The following is a 17,722-nucleotide window of genomic DNA, read 5'->3' as shown; positions in this document are numbered from 1 at the left end:
AATGCCCTTGCTGATGGAAGGAGATTTTCACTCAAAATCTCTCGATACATGGCCCCATTCATTCTTTCCTTTACACAGATCAGTCGTCCTGGTCCCTTTGCAGAGAAAACAGCCCCAAAGTATGATGTTTCCACCCCCTTGCTTCACAGTGGGTATGGTGTTCTTCGGATGCAATTCAGTATTCTTTTTCCTCCAAACACGAGAACCTGTGTTTCTACCAAAAAGTTCTATTTTGGTTTCATCTGACCATAACACATTCTCCCAGTCCTCTTCTGGATCATCCAAATGCTCTCTAGCGAACCGCAGACGGGCCTGGACATGTACTGGCTTCAGCTGGGTGACCCGTCTGGCAGTGAAGGATTTGAGTCGTATTGTGTTACTGATAGTAGCCTTTGTTACTGTGGTCCTGGCTCTCTGTAGGTCATTCACTAGGTCCCCCAGTGTGGTTCTGGGATTTTTGCTCACCGTTCTTGTTATCATTTTGACGCCACGGGGTAAGATCTTGCATGGAGCCCCAGATCGAGGGAGATTATCAGTGGTCTTGTATGTCTTCCATTTTCTAATAATTGCTCCCACAGTGGATTTCTTTACACCAAGCGTTTTACCTATTGCAGATTCAGTCTTCCCAGCCTGGTGCAGATCTACAATTTTGTCTCTGGTGTCCTTCGACAGCTCTTTGGTCTTGGCCATAGTGGAGTTTGGAGTGTGACTGACTGTGCTTGTGGACAGGTGTCTTTTATACCGATAATGAGTTAAAACAGGTGCCATTAATACAGGTAATGAGTGGAGCCTCGTTAGAAGAAGTTAGACCTTTTTGACAGCCAGAAATCTTGCTTGTTTGTAGGTGACTAAATACTTATTTTCCACTCTAATTTGGAAATAAATTCTTTAAAAATCAAACAATGTGATTTTCTGTTTCTTTCTCTTTTTTTTTCTTTTACATTCTGTCTCTCATGGTTGAGGTTTACCCATGTTGACAATTACAGGCCTCTCTAATCTTTTCAAGTAGGAGAACTTGCACAATTGGTAGTTGACTAAATACTTATTAGCCCCACTGTATGTACTCAGTCCTCAGTGCCCAAATTCCCCAAATAACCAATATTTGTGCGTTTCCAATATACTTGATCTATGTATCGAAATATTTGCATGTATATGCGAATTACCGTTATTATCTGATTCATGTATGCAGTAGATATGTACATAAATTCACGTGTTCTTTCTGTGTTGGAGTGCGCGTGCATAAAACAGGCGAGCGTCAGTACGCATGCGCGTCCTAGTCATCTGACGGCTGGAGCTCTTCCGTGCGTGTGTATGCCTGTAGGTGTATGCGTGTGTTCGAGAGAGTGGACTTCATCAAGACGAGGGCCACGGCTGCAGAACTGGCGCGTCCACACACTGCAAACTACCTCCACGCGGTAACGACTGAGACGAGGGCTGAGCGCTTGGAGGGTTCCCGTATCCGGCGCTTTGCACGAGGAGCCATATTTGTCTCCGACATGTAGTCACTCCAGCAGCGTGGGTGATCACAGCGGTAAAGAAGAGGATGAAGAGTGAGGGTAGGCTGATGCCATGAAAATCACAACAATCCATTGAGGAAGAGCACGGAGGTGCGCGATGATGACTATGGACCCGAGCGGGGCGATTCGAGGGAGGTAGCGTCCGCCAGAGTCCACGGAAACGTCTATTAGTCGCTTTCGTGTGGAGGATGGATTTCAGCCGGCTCCGGAACATCATCAGTCGATACGTAAGCGAACCCCCAATACACGCAGACAGTACATAACACCCTATATTAGCCGTTACATAGCAACCCTAAGAAGAACATGCAACAGTATTATTAAAGCAAGGGTTGTCAACATACCGTCCCTGGGCAATATACAGCCCACAAAACCATTTAATCCGGCCCACCATGCTCAAGCAACAACGTGAAAGGTATTAGTAGCAACAAATTGGTGCCAAGGGCAGCATTTTGGGCCAATTAGTGCAAGTTCTGAGCTTCAAAATGCTGGTGTTTTCTCCTAGTACTTCAGTTTGCAAAAGCATGCATGTTAGTTGTAGAGCTGGGAATCTTTGGACACCTAACGATTCGATTACGATTACGATTCAGAGGCTCCGATTCAATTATAAAACGATTATTGATGTACCCCCCCTCCTTTTTTTTTTTTTTTTTTAAATTAAATGTTTTGTACATTAGTTCCAAAATTGTTCAAAAATCCTCTCAGGTTAAACCAAACTACTATTTCAGTATCAAGTTAACATATAGCAGTAAACAAATATACAAAAATAACAGTAAAAAAAAAAACTCCAGTCCCCATTCTGTAACAGCAGCTTTAAACTACATTCAATTAATTTAATGTTGTGAATCAACTGTTAAAGTTGTTAAAATTGCTCCCGTTATTCCATAATTTCCCTTTTGTCTACTTTCGACATGTGAAAGTTTTAAAACTATTTTAAAGATAGATTCAAGTCAATATTTTACCGATTTAGGAGTATTTTAGATAAAAAGATAATTAGGTTTGCTTGGAAGGTTCGCTACAACAGCCTTGCAGGGAAGTGTACTGCTTTAAGATGGCGGCCGTTTACTAACGGCCGCATCTAGCTTTTTGTAGATGTGCTGCTCACGCTACCGAATCAATGGTGCATCTAGTCCTATATAAATGATATCTACCATTACATTATGTGGATGACGTACTTTGTAGCAGCTTTTCGGCAGCAGTCAGGTATGTTGTTGTTTTTTTTTTTATCTCGTGGCATTAGTTGAGCTAGAGCCGTGAGTTGAGCATTGGCATTACCCGAGGGGCCGGGTAATGAGAAGCATGATGTTTAGCTGCTCTCGCTGCGTTCTTCCTCGTTGCGCCCCGAAGACCGCGCGGCGCGCTGTGTGTTGTACTTCCGCTTTACTTGGCATATTTCAATAATCGGAATTTGGATGTTTGTGAATCGTTCTCGAATCTTCCACGGCCGAATCGCGAATAATCTAAGAATCGGAAATTTTGCACACCTCTAGTTAGTTGCATGTTAAACTCTAAATTTGTGGTCTCGAACACATCGAGTATTCCACGAAAAAAAGTGTTTAATCAAATCCAAAAAATCTTTTTCAGCAGTGTTGTTTATGGCGGCCCTTTAATTTTCGTCTTAGTCTTAGTCTTTTCAACGAAAATAATAAATAATGATAGTAATAAAATATTTCCATTAATTTCGAATGTACATTGACAGACGAGCACATAATTGTCCACAAGGACATGAACATCTTCATGATGATAATACACACTCTGCAGGAAAACAGCACATTAATTGCAATTAATTAAACTAACGGGGACGCCACGAACTGTAAGTAAAGTTTTCCAAGAGTTTAAGAAGATACCGAGTCACCGCGCTAAATGCTAACGCTATGCTAACACTAAAAGTTTGTTTAGTGTACGATGATCACTCAACACAGACCTTTAAAAACTAAAGCAACATGGCATAGCCAAGATAAGAATAAACACCAAGCAGCACCTGACGCATGTGTTTCACAAAAGGAGCCTGGAATGGGCACACGTTAAGACTGTGTGGAGGGAGGTGCAGCACGTCACATGAGTGACACGGCCAAACAAGATACGTTCTAACTACACATACGATAAGAAAATATCACACATTGTGAACTTATGACAGAAACTATGCCGAATTTTCATCTCGTTCTCATCTCGTCAGACGGCAACTGGCATCCTTCTCATTTCAGTTTCCTCAGATACGTCTTAGCTTGTCATCGTGACATCATCACGAAAAAACTTGTTCGTTGATGAAAATATTTTCGTTGTCAACAACAGTTTTTCAGACATGAACAAGATTGGTGACTCAGTCTTGCCTCTAATCTTTGGCTAACTTTGGCCAACTGCCTGGGTGCAACAAAAACCTAAAAGATTCATATCAAGAAAGGGGCCACAGAAATCCGCGGCGCCAAAGCCGAATGCGGCTCTTTGAACTCTCGCTGATGCAGCTCATTTTAAAAACAAAACACAAGCATTGGATCAAAACATATTGTGGTGCTTATGAAATTTAACAAAGGAATTTAGCTTCGCTATAGTGTGCAGAGTTACCGGGAAGGATGCAAATCTGCTGGCACAAGACATTAAGGGCCTAACTCGCCTGGTCAAGTTTACGCAATGCGACGGGAAACCAGCTCCAACGCAAGAGCTGTGATGATGATAATGATGATGCTGATGATGGTGAGAATAACAAGTCAGGCTCACCTTCTTTGTAAACAGAACACACACGCAAGTCAATTCACCAACTATGTAAAGGCATGGTGCCACTTTCCAACTGACACCAGGACTTTACATAGTTGGTGAAATAATAACCTCCGTTAGTGTTCTGTGACTAAAGGTGTATAAAAAGTGAGCTTGTCTGGTTCCCGACCCTTGGGCTAACATCTTGAGATGGCAAAAAGTGTTTGTGGCTCTCAGTGTTGTCTTTTCTGTGGAAACCAGGTCGAAATGGCTCTTTAGGTGTTTAAGGTTTCCAACCCCTGGCGCTAATCTATGGTAAATGGACAGTACTTATATAGCGCATTTATCTGCATGGCTACCACGCCCAAAGCGCTTTGCATTAGCACACATTTTCCCGTTCACGCACACATTCACACACCAATGGGGCTGCTGCCATGCAAGGCGCTGTCAACCCATTGGATTCAGTGCCTTTCCCAAGGGCACTTCGACACATCCACAAGAAAACGACTGTTTTCTTGTTCTTGTTTTTGCTTTCTTAGTGCCGAGGAACTATGTTGAAGTCAGTTTGAGACCGTTTTACAAAAGTAATTCTTCCCTGGTAATTAAAGGAAGCCATAAAATGTACTAATTGGGTGTCATATTAGGGCTGCAGCTATCGAATATTTTAGTAGTCGATTAATCGATGGACTAGTTAGTTCGAGTAATCGGATAAGGAACATGAAAATCTAAAATACTTGAGCTGAGCCTCAAATGGTATAAAAATTTTTTTTTAAATGAGGATCTATGTACAACAAAAGAACAATTGGCTAACTTACCATGAAAAAGTCCGCTAGCTTAAATACTATAAGATGCTAAAGTTTTTTTTCTTTACAATGCTCTTAGCAAATGCTTCAGACACATATTCCCACAAAAAGACTGCTAAATATCCCTATAAACTAAATTAAGAATGCATTAAAAAACATTACATCAAACAAAAACGTAGCTTACAATGGTCTTAACAGGGAGCAGTTGGATTCAGCCATGTGAAAAGAGGCAGACCAGAGGGCAGTATATCCACCCTCATCAATAAAACTAAATGCAAGCATTTTTAAAATAAACCATTACAACGCCACTTTAATTAAACGAATACTCGAAGCAACAAAATTTAATTTGAATTTTTTTTTTCTAATCAAATACTCGAGTTAATCGATTAATCGTTGCAGCAGCACTATGTCATATATTTAAAAATTTGGGGGTTTTGCATCAGTTCCCAATCCCCGTGCCCTGTGAATAGCTGGGGTTCACTGTACTGTTATGCAATTGGCTTGTGACCAATCAGGATTGATGTTTTCTCTCATTAAGTTCACCCGTAACCTCAGTAAGGACAAGCATTTCAAAAAAAAAAAAAAAAAAAAAAAAATGTTCCCCCCGACAATCGATGTAAATCAACGTGATAACGCAAAATTGCGTCATTTCCGTATTCTTCAGAACCACGCAAACTCCCATTTTTCGCTTGCCTTCTTTTAAATCTTTCTATCCCAGTACTTTCTACCGCATAAAGACTTATTCTTCTTGTCTTTTGACGACACTAATGAAGTCATGCCTTTCTATCTTTTCCCTCCAAATTGTTTCATATTGTTTTTTCACCATGTATGAAACAGCAGCAACTACATAATGTACTAAAAAACAACAACTTCTTGCGAATGACACGTGCAGTTGTTCCTTTCAAATGTGCTAGCTAAGATATTCGCTTTAAAGGCTTCACCCTTATCAGGTTTTTAAAAATAGGATCTTATTAGGCATTCTTGAACATTTTAACATGCCCTTGCATAACCCCAAAACCCGATTTGGAAAGTGTTATTGACTGCATGTAAATATGTCCATTGTGTGCAATGCATATGTGCTTTAGCTTAATTAGCGACAGGATGCTCAAAACAAATCCCAAATGTTTGCCTCGGTGTGCAAACCATTGACTTGCCCTCAATGGGGAACATGCCAGCACATCCCGACATGCAACACTGCTCGCTGAATGTGCGGAATAGAAATCAACTTGGCTGGCCCACTTATGAAGTTGCTAAGGGGAAACCCGCAACATGCATGCAAAATTAACTCCAATCAAAGGCTGTTGTATTAGGAACACTTGCACCAGCATTTGACCTGCATTAAGGATTAAGGAAAATATAAACAGGTAGTTATTCAATTTGATGTCGATTGTTGTTGTTTTTGTTTTTACCGTTGAGCGGGTGAATTATTTTCACGTCGTATCCATCATCGTTTTTACACTGCCAGAACACATGAAAAAAGCGGCATGCACTAACGTCCAAAGTGTAACAGTTTGGTTTCTGTGATCATGAAATTTTCATTCGATAGGTGTCAGGTGAAAAAGGTTTTTTCCAGTTCACCACTGATATGCTTCCAAAATATTTGGTTTGGACTACGGATGTGCCAGAATGAGATTTTGACGGTTTGATAACTTTAAGCAAAAATAGCGCGGTTTCACGGTATTGCAATTATAGCTCTAAAATGAGTAATTTTGAGGTGTATGGGTTTAAAAAAAAAAAAAACTTTTTTCCATTGAACAGGATTTTTTGTTTTTAATTTTTTATAACATATTTGGAAATTGGGACGTCAACATGAATATAATGTTAAGATAAATAACTGAAATAGGTTTTGAATAAAATTGAAATAACCAGAACTAACTTATAGAATAAAGTAGGGCTGTCAAACGATTAAAATTTTTAATCGAGTTAATTACAGCTTAAAAATTAATTAATCGTAATTAATCGCAATTAATCGCAATTCAAACCATCTCTAAAATATGCCATATTTTTATTAGTGTTGCACCGATACCATTTTTTGGCCCCGATACCGATACCGAAACTTGGCTGTGCAGTATCGGCCGATACCGATACCATACCGATACCACCCCGATTATATATATATATATATAATTTTTTTTTTTTTTTTTCCCCAAAGAGCTACATAATTGGATGTCAAATCATTGCTATCAAGGCTTTGTCAGGCTGATGCTTACCTTTGCAAAATAGGAAAAAGACTAGTACAAAGTATAATACTAGCCCAACAGTAAGAAAGTAAAAATAAGTTCATAATAATAAACTCCGAATGAAATGAGTAAACTTTTTTTAAACCTCTCAAAGGCCAAACAGTGCAACTTTCATGAAATTATTGTCACATTCTGCTGCTGGTTGGATTGTGTTTTGTTGCTGGGCTGTTAGTGGGGGCGTTCCTGACGTCACACCTGAATCCAATGCGGGCTCATCAACGCAGCATTTAAGCACGGGTGAGCTCAGAGAAGGCTGCCGAAATACTTGCTTTGCTGATCGCCATTTGACATCTCGCACTATAGTCTCGCTACATTTGCTTGTTACGCCCCTGCATTGGGTTTTTTCTGGTAGTGTGCTGTACTCGTTTGTAACCTCTACCCTGTGCAGGTATTTGAGTGTTTTTATTTTGGCTTTTTGGCTCGCTGCCTATCGTCTTCGTTAATAAATCTTCGAGTTTGTAGTATTGAGCTCCGTCAACCTGCTGTCACGGACTCCTTTTGTTATTTCTACTCTCCCGCGATCGCGTGTTATTTTTTGTTTGCAATCATTAAACCCTTGTACTAATCCCCCGCTTGTTGTCCGCTTCGAGGTTCAACCTTGTTTCCGCATTTGCGGACGCTCACAATTATGAGTAATAATAATCGACCACAGCATCCCGTCTCTCTCTTAGCCTCGTTTTTTCGGGAGGGGGTGGGTCCCTTATTTCTATTTCTGAAAGGTGGCAACCCTACTTTGGAAACAGTTCCCAAATTACTGCAGCATTTCTTTCAGTAAAAGACAATAAAAGTTAAGTAGACGTAGTGAACTGACCAGAGATTGTTGCACCTGTCCAGCACCCTTCCTCTGGAGAGCAGTCCTGCTCTTGCAGGCTCAAACTCGTTGTGTTCGTTCACGTTTCGCCTTCACATGTTTTATCAGGTTCGAGGTATTGAAACTGGCCGATTTAACTCCACATCTCGAAACTTTAAGGCCGCAAATCTTGCACGCAGCCATTGATTTTAATTGACGGGATTTCTATTTTGAAATATTTCCCGACCGCTGCCATGTCGGCCATGTCGCCATGTCGGCCATGTCATTGGTCAGAAGTGGCTATTGGCCCGTTCTCATTGGTCTGGAGCAGGCCAATAGTGATAGCTGTTTGGTGGTCACGTGTCATCACACAACACAGAGACAAAGTGTAGTGAGCGCCAGGAGGAAAAAAAAAGGCTGCGGTCAAATGTTATGATATTGAACCGGTAAATGGTATCGGCGCCGTCTTTGTTGGTACTCGCCGATACCGATACCACCATTTTGGGCCGGATCGGCGCCCCCTGCCGATACTAGTATCGGTATCGGTGCATCTTTAATTTTTATGGAAATTATTGTTGGAATGGAAAGATAAGACACACGATGGATATATACATACAACATACTGTAAATCAGTACTGTATTTGTTTATTGTAACAATAAATCCACAAATGGCATTATTAACATTCTTTCTGTTAAAGGATCCACGGATAGAAAGACTTGTAGTTCTTAAACGATAAATGTTATAGTTACAAGTTATAGTAATTTTATATTAAAACCCCTCTTCATGTTTTCGTTTTAATAAAATTTGTAAGATTTTCAATCAAAAGTAGAGTTAATATAATAGTAAGAAGAATAAAAACAACAATAATAAAAATAGAGTGAAAAGTTTTACGTGTATTTTGGATAGCTATTTTGATATGGAATGCCAGTTCATTTTGCATTGTTGTTTAACTGTGTGTCAGAATAGGGCCTCATTACTATAGACTGAAGTGCTTTTCTTTTTGTGAACATTATTATTTTTTGAGAGACATAGGAATATTATTTTTGTTGTGCTTTCACTAAACGATACTTATGTTTGTTGTGAAGGAGAAGCTTATGCCAATAAACGGCGCGGTCCACTCGCCTTTACTGTATAACATATACAGTGGGACAAATACTTGTTCTCCCCACTGTATCTGTACATACAGTATCTTACCCAAAATAAAACAAGAGACACATAATTGCCACTAAAAGAAAGAAAACTTACCGAAATATGTGTGGAGCACAAATAGCAATTTGCATTGCATTGTGAACACAGCATAAACGTCTCACAACTACTAATTCTCCCACGTTTAGAAGACATGAGTATGGAACGGCGCTGCCCCCAAGCGGCCGTTGGCATTCTCTTCACTCTTAATGTCCATAAACGGCCTCATTGTAATGTTTGAGGCAATATGCCAGCGGGTCATTCATTGCATGCGTTAATTGCGTCAAATATTTTAACGTGATTAATTTAAAAAATTAATTAACGCCCGTTAACGCGATAAGTTTGACAGCCCTAGAATAAAGTTAATAAACCTCCAGCCACAGCTCGAGTTGTTCAACAATAGCACAATAACCCTTGGTAATATGGAACTGGACTTAAACAATATATGACCATATTGATTTTATGTAAAACACATACAACTACTACTATTATTTAGGGATCTCCCAATCCAGGTTTTTGCACTTCCGATCCGATGCCGATATTGTTTTGCACTTCCGATCCGATACCGATACTGGCCAATACCGATACCGGCCTACCTGAGCATGTAATAAAGTTTAAAGTTATTTAGCTTCCTTACTTAGTTGTCAGACTCATGTTGAAAAGTGTTTTAGTACTCTTGATAACAACTAGCCAGCTGAATTAGGTGAATTTAAATAACACAATGGTTGATAAGAAGAAACTGACCTGTTTATTCAGTGACAAACACAAAACATTATAAATAACAAACAGAAATGGCATATTCAGTCAGTAAAACGTGCAAATAATATTGTAAACTGTCTTAAAAAAAGCAAAACACACAAACAACCTCAGTGGAAAATAAACTATTAACTCAGCATCAGTTCTCTGCTCTTGAACAACTGTACCAAGGCTTTAAAAAAATCTGTGCAAATAACACAATTTTAAACCAAGAATGGCTTCTACTCCCCAGTCTTCTCTACACTTTCTTGCTCCATCTCCATCTATTCTACACACTCCCTTCAGCTGTTTGCCCTGGATGCAGTCCCAGCATGATGGGGAGATTTTTTTTTTGACAAAGACAAGCATTTCAAGATGCTCAGGTGACAGCTGACAATTTTACCGATTAACTTTAAATTTACATTGCAGTCATATATATGTAGGAGATGCCAAGGAAGTAAATTGGGAGATGGTAATGCTAGTGTGCTGAAGGTGTGCCGTAAAATGCGGACCGGATTTTAGGGAAACCAAAGCAAAAACTGGAATGGATTATGTAAATCAGTGCGCTAGAAAATCCAGACCAGATTTTCAAAAAAACTGGATAGGGAGTGTGGATCGGAAGTTTTCCGTGTCAGCCGATCCGATAACGATGCGCATTTTTTGCACTTATCGGCGGTCGATCCGATCCAAATATCTGATCGGGACAACCCTACTATTAATATCAAGTTGAATATTAATATAGAGCGAGAGTAAGAGACCGAGTGCGTGTGTATGACTCGTATCATTATTTACACTTTATACACTAGGGCTGCAGCCATCGAATATTTTAGTAATCGAATATTCGACTGAAATTTCTATCGATTAATTGAGTAATCGGATAATTTCACCTAATATTGAACCATTTTCAGACCATCATTGTCTTTATTTTCGACTGACATTGTTGACAACAGCCAACAATTGCATCTCAGATGTGACTAGGAAAAAAAATAAAATTCACAGCTTTCACTCAAAAAACCTCTAGATCTTATTTAAAATATATATATATATATTTCTTATCTAAAAATGTCATTACGTTTACACACATCACTTCAAAGTTAGGGTTTTTTCCCCCATGTGTTTCAATTGAATGTCCATTTGTGTCAAGCTTTTTTTAAGTTCTCGTTAAGTTTTAAGTTAGTCTAAACTGTAAGCCCTGATAGAATTTTGGGTGTTTTATCCAGCAATGAATACTGAGCTAAAATTGGCAGCTAGCTTTATTATGTTTTTATTTTACACCCTCATCACTCTATAGAGCTGTGTTTTTACAAATTAAATAAAGTCTGTATGTAAGACACGTTAGCCACGCATTGACAGTAGTCATAATTAATAGAAACCTAGCCCTCCGCAGGGCTAAAGTTACGTTAGCAAGGTACAGTAACCTTAATCTTATTTATTAGCGCTGAGAAGTCTACTGCTTTAAGATGGCAGCTGTTAACTAACGCCGCCGAGTCTGTCATTTTGCAACTAGTTCCATATACATGGGATATCTATGAGACGAATCAGACACTACCTGCTACACTGTAGCATCATGGGGGCGTAGTTTGTAGCAACGTTGGCATAGTTCGTAGCGGCTGCTGGCTGCAATCAGGTATTATTGCTTCTTATTCTACAGACGTGACGCCATCGTGTTGTGCCGCATTAAAAGTAGTCCGGGCAAAACATGATGCTTAGAGCTGGCAAAATTAAATGATTCCTCAAGGCGAATAAAATTACTCTGATCAATTTTTAAGCGCGAGTTACTGGAGTATTCGCTATTATTACCCCTATTATGCACACTATGGGTGTGACAAAATATCGAAACGGTGATATATCGTGATGCTTTGTATCCATATTCATTGTGAATGTAACCGGTAAGTTAACATAACAGAGCTATTAAGAGTTATCCAGCTAACTATCATAAAGAATATGCTAACAAGTTTACCAAATCATCAGTGTCACTCGAAATCACTAAATCTGATAATAATTTCATACATACAGTAAGTCGTTCCAGAGTATCAGTCGCACCCCCGGCCAAACTACAAAAAAGAAACGGAAAATTACTGTAAATAATACAAAGGTTAAACATTAAATCCCACTGAATTTACTTCATTTTACACTTGCATAACAAAGTTACATAAACATAAGTTTAGCCTTTGTCATAATGCAAAGCTGTTTGATTGTTTTGTATTTTCATTTTTGGTCTGATCATATAATATTTTTTTGTCATTTTACAAGGAACGATAAAATTTGTTATGTTCCATTTCATTATTTTACATTGTTTAGCAGTGGTTACTTTCTTATACGTGTATGGCTGTTTGGAATGGTCAACAGGTAAGACATTGCCTTCTCACTGCAAATTATTGTCCTTGTTGAATGTGGAACGATCCCAAGCGGAATGACATTCCAATTTGTGGATTAGGTCTTTCAAGATAGTCAAAATGCTAAAGTAATTTTTTACATGGATCACCATTTTCTGGATCAATTATTCAGATGCCAGCTGTTTGACCTATTTGATTAAAGGGGTGATGCTATATGAGGTCATATGGTGCAAATATGGTCAAGACCGATCCTTTATGATGCGCCCATATTCCAAGACTTTATTATTGTCTTTATACTGGACAAAGCCATCCACCTACATACATTAGCGTGCCACTGATACAGATCGCAACCTTCTCGTGCGGTCTTCACAAGCGGCGCCCCGCCAAGGCATCACGCTACGGCTATTATTACCACATCACAAAAGGGCACACATTGTACAAATATAACACATGCACTTACATATCAGCATACACAGGAGGTCACTAGAGATAACGTGGATTCTGGACCTTCGAATTGCGCACACACATTTTCTGGATTGACGCAATTAGATAAGATTTACGTATGAAATATTATCAGTGAAATTTATATTCAACCTTTAGAAGAAGTACATTGTTATCATTGTTAAAAAAAACAATAGACTTTACTATACTCAGAGGTGCACATAATTAGAACGATGAACGTAACATCATGTGCATCACGACGCGCCTTTGGGTTGCGTACATGTGAGTTAAGATGCCCCCCCCCCAAAAAAAAAAAAAAAAACAGACTTTCAGCAGCGTCTTTGTTGTTTAAAAACACCTTACCAAGCCGGAACAAGAGCCGAACTAGTTTTTTTTTCTAACAGTGTCTTCAAGACATGCCGTGGCTTGAAGCTAACGATAAGCACGATTAAATGTTGCTAATAAAACGGGTGTGTTTTATAAAGTCGAAGAATTTTAGCCGTATTATATTTGAAAAACATGAAAAGAGCAGAGAATGACTGAATGAATGAACATGAATATATAGTGTTAGGAAAAACTATCTGAACCTTTTGGAATTTCTCACATTTCTGCATAAAATCACCATCAAATGTGATCTGATCTTTGTCAAAATCACACAGATGAAACAAACAGGGTCTGCTTTAACCTATAAATGTTTGGGTGGTTTTATTTTACATATTTTAACGAAAGCATGCCGTTAGATTTGAAGCTAGGTTTATGTACACCGAGCTTGGCTAAAAAGAACACACAGGAAGTTGATGTAGCTTTTTGTGGAGGTTGGTAGCTGCTCCCCCGCAGCAGCTGTGATAGCAACCTTCTTTATTCAGGGGCAAACAATTGGATGGGAGGGGTCAAGAAAGCAACATAGAACATTGAATAGAATACATAGACTACATGGGGGCCACATGGCCCAGGACAAAGGAAAGACTGACTAAGGAAAGCATAAACGTTAACTGTATGCACAACAATTCCAACACATGCAAACATTGACAGAAGGGGGAAAAATAAGTGAACCCTCTGCCTAGGGAGACTCAAAGAGCAATTTGAACCAATTTTTACCAAACATTATAAGTCAGGTGTGTGCCCAATCACTGATGAATGGTTTTAGATAGCCCTGCCCACTACAAAAACACACACCTGGTAAGAAATGTCTTGATGAGAAGCATTGTCTGATGTGCAACATGGCTCAGCCAAAAAAGCTGTCTGAAGCTGAAGACCTGCAATCAAGAATTGTTTTTTTTTTTTTTTTTTTTTTTTTTAAATCAATCATCAATCAAGGATTGTTGATTTGTATAAAGCTGTGTAAGGATACAAAACCATAATAATAATCTCTAAAAGTCTGGATTTTCATCAATCGATAGTCATAGAAGTTGTCTACAAATAGAGTTTGTGCACTGTTGCTTCTCTCCCAAGGCATGGCAGTCCACCAAAGATGACGCCAAGAGATCAGCGCAGAATACTCAGATAAGTGAAAAAGAACCTTTGAGTGTCTGCTAAAGACTTACAGAAATCACTGGCACAGTCCAATATCTCTTTGCACACATCAACTATATGTAAAACTATGGCCGAGAATGGTGTTCATAGGCGGACTCCATGGAGGAAACCATTGCTGTCTAAAAAAACATTGTTGCTCGTTTAATGTTTGCAAAAAGGCACTTGGACACTCCACAGACGTTTTTGCAAAATATTTTGTGGACTGCTGAAACCAATATTGAATTGATTGGGAGTAACACACAATGTCATGTGTGGAGGAAAAATGGAACAGCTCATCAACACCTCATCACCACCGTTAAGCATGGTGGAGGGAGCATCCTGATTTGGGGCTGTTTTACTTCCTCAGGGCCTGGACAACTTGCAATAGTTAATGGAAGAAGGAATTCAGGAAAACCTGAGACCGTCCGTCAGACAGTTAAAGCTAAAAAGAGAATGGATGCTGCAACAAGACAATGATCCAAAACACAGAAGTAAACTTCAGAATGGTTTCAGAAGAACAAAATACACGTTCTGCAGTGGCCAAGTCAAAGTCCAGACTTGAAACCCATTGAGATGTTGTGGCATGACCTGAAGACAGCGATTCATGGCAGACATCCCAGGAATCGAACTGAACTACAGCAGTTTTGTAGAGAACAATGGGCCAAGATTATTGCTGATCGATGTGCCAGACTGATCTGCAGCTACAGGAAGCGTCTGGTTGAAGTTATTGCTGCCAAAAGGGGGTGGGGGGCACAAAATATTAAATGTGATGGTTCCCTTACTTATTTTTCCCCCTTCTGTCATTGTTTGCAATCTATTCTTATTAAAATATGAAACCCTAGAAATGTTTGGGATGTTTTAGTTAAAGCAGACATTTTTTTCCATCCATGTGATTTTGACAAATGTCAGATCACAGATGGTGATGGTGATTTTATGCAGAAATGTGAGAAATTCCAAAAGGTTCAGATACTTTTTCATACCACTGTAGCGCAAGCTATTGCTAGTAAACATGCTAGCCAAGAATGATTAGCAAATCAGCCTGTTAAACTCCTGGCAACAAAAGTGAGTACACCCATTTGAAAAAACGTACATCCCTAAATGTCCAAATTGAGTACTGCTTGTCATTTTCCCTCCAAAATGTTGTGACTCGTTACAGGAGTGCTGTCAGCATTGCTGCAGAGATTGAAGAGGTGGGGGGTCAGCCTGTTAGTTCTCAGACCATACGCCGCACTCTACATCAAATTGGTGTGCATGGCTGTCACCCCAGGAGGAAGCCTCCTCATAAGACGGCTCACAAGAAAGCCCGCAAACAGTTTGCTGAAGACATGTCAACAAAGCACATGGATTACTGGAACCATGTCCTATTGTCTGATGAGATGGGCGGGCTTTCTTGTGTACCGTCTTCAGAAGAGGCTTCCTCCTGGGGTGACAGCCATGCACACCAATTTGATGTATAGAGTGCGGCATATGGTCTGAGCACTAACAGGCTGACCCCCCACCTCTTCAATCTCTGCAGCAATGCTGACAGCACTCCTGTAACGAGTCACGACATTTTGGAGGGAAAATGACAAGCAGTACTCAATTTGGACATTTAGGGATGTACGTTTTTTCAAATGGGTGTACTCACTTTTGTTGCCAGGAGTTTAGATATTAATGGCTATATTTTGAATTATTTTGAGGGGGAAAAAATGAACTCTATTATATAAGCTGCACACAGACTACTTTTCATTGTGTCAAAGTGTCATTTTGTCAGTTTTGTCCCAAGAAAGATATACTTAAATATCTGCAGAAATGCGAGGGGTGTACTCACTTTTGTGATACAGTGTATGTCCAGAGAGCTAAAGCCCGCTTTGCGCCTTCTTCCAACAGACTAATGAATAACTGATCGATTGACTACTTATTTATCTATTTATAGTAGCATATTTTAATACTTTGAAATTTCCTTTAACCAGTCCTTACTCTTTTACTGTTGTGTATTTTTCTTGATATTTTACAGATATTTTTTTAACTCATTCACCCGCCTGGGGGACGCACTTTGTTAGATTGTTTTTGGTCTGGTACTGTGTTGTTTACAATGTGATGTCATGATTATGCACCGATGCTCTGAATGACTGAAGTTCCTAATGGAATAATAAAGTTATATGAAATTGATCCATTTGAAGTGGGTGGCCCTCCCACTTCAAATTGATTGGATGTCTAGCACCGTCTGTCGTAGCCAATTTTTTAAAAAATGCAAAAAAAAAAACAAAAAAAAAGTGGATTGCTTTACAGATTGCAGTGGTTTGCATTTAGTTGTATTGATTTGGGTGGATATGCTGCTCATTAGTGGCAACCAGTGTTGGGCACGTTACTTTAAAAAAGTAATTAGTTATAGTTACTCACTACTTCTTCCAAAAAGTAACTGTTAGTAACTGAATTACCCTATAGTAAAAGTAACTAGTTACCAGGGAAAATAACTATTTACGTTACTTTAAAAAGAAGTTGTTGTATGTCAAAGAATTTGAAATTTTCTGAGCAGTATTTGAGTCGGTTGAATAGAGAAGAACAGACAGGTAGTTGTGTTATAGAACTTTGTAATATTTATTGCACCTCACCAGCAACAGATTTATCCTAAACTTGAAGTGCAACATAAATAAACAGATTTGAATGGCTTACCACAGATGTCGACAAAAGCTTTGCCCCGGGACATCACTTTACATGCACGTTCTTTCCTTATTTTGACCAACTTGAAATAGTGTTTATATCTCCACCTCGTAAAGGACAAATTTTCCTCTGAATGCTCTGCCATCATATCCCTCTGCATCTGTTTTGGGTGTGTGTGTTTGCCGCATGCGCTGTTCCGGTTTGTGTGTGAAAACACCGGCTCTGAAGTACTTGCGCTATTAGGCTCGAGCGTTTACGTCACAGAATGGGGGATCATGTGAGATTTGACAACAACGCAGCCATATTGGAAGCAGGTCTGGCTCGCGGGACATTAAACTTTAACTTGCCAGTTCGATAAAGAGACAAACTCGTTACTAAGGCAAAGAACAGATATGTGATCAAACTTAAGGATATGAACAATGTTGACCCTTACGAGCAAGCCGAAGACAAATGGAGTAAAGATGTCGACGGGCTTCCACAATTGCGCGAAAGGACATTCTGCTGTATTTATTGTTTGGTGTATGTTACTAAACTCATCAGCGATTCCGAAATTACAAATCGCTTCAAAGCTACGAACAGTTTTGCTGTGGATGGGTTCAGGACCTGCACATTATGACCGTATCAAACGGCAACTCCATCGTTCTTGCAAAAGTAGGCTATGTGTGTTTACTATTTTCATTGCAATGAACCTGAACGCACCCAAAGTCTTGAATGACAAATAAACAGAGCAGAGTAGACTCGCTACGGCTGGTAGTTTCTTCAATTTATTCAAAGTAAGTAACGCACCGCTTTTGACCGTCAGTAATGGTAACAGCGTGGTAACGGCAGAAA

General features: G+C 39.4%; 1 protein-coding gene across 8 annotated transcripts in view; it reads left to right on the top strand.

Annotated features, from left to right (window-relative positions):
• The first annotated feature begins 1,287 nt into the window (after positions 1-1,287).
• The window catches only part of LOC130927029 (phospholipid-transporting ATPase IH-like), a 120,109-nt gene continuing 103,674 nt past the window's right edge, over positions 1,288-17,722 (top strand). For all 8 annotated transcript variants that reach the window (XM_057852496.1, XM_057852495.1, XM_057852494.1 and 5 more), the window contains exon 1: positions 1,288-1,744. In XM_057852496.1, the coding sequence (XP_057708479.1) occupies positions 1,706-1,744 (39 nt within the window). In that variant the 5' untranslated portion in view covers positions 1,288-1,705. The remainder of the gene's footprint in view (positions 1,745-17,722) is intronic.

Source organism: Corythoichthys intestinalis, chromosome 12 (assembly GCF_030265065.1).
Source record: "Corythoichthys intestinalis isolate RoL2023-P3 chromosome 12, ASM3026506v1, whole genome shotgun sequence".
NCBI classification, from domain to species: domain Eukaryota; kingdom Metazoa; phylum Chordata; class Actinopteri; order Syngnathiformes; family Syngnathidae; genus Corythoichthys; species Corythoichthys intestinalis.
The sequence above is the reverse complement of the archived record's forward strand: the minus strand, read 5'-3'. Positions and strand labels throughout refer to the sequence as shown.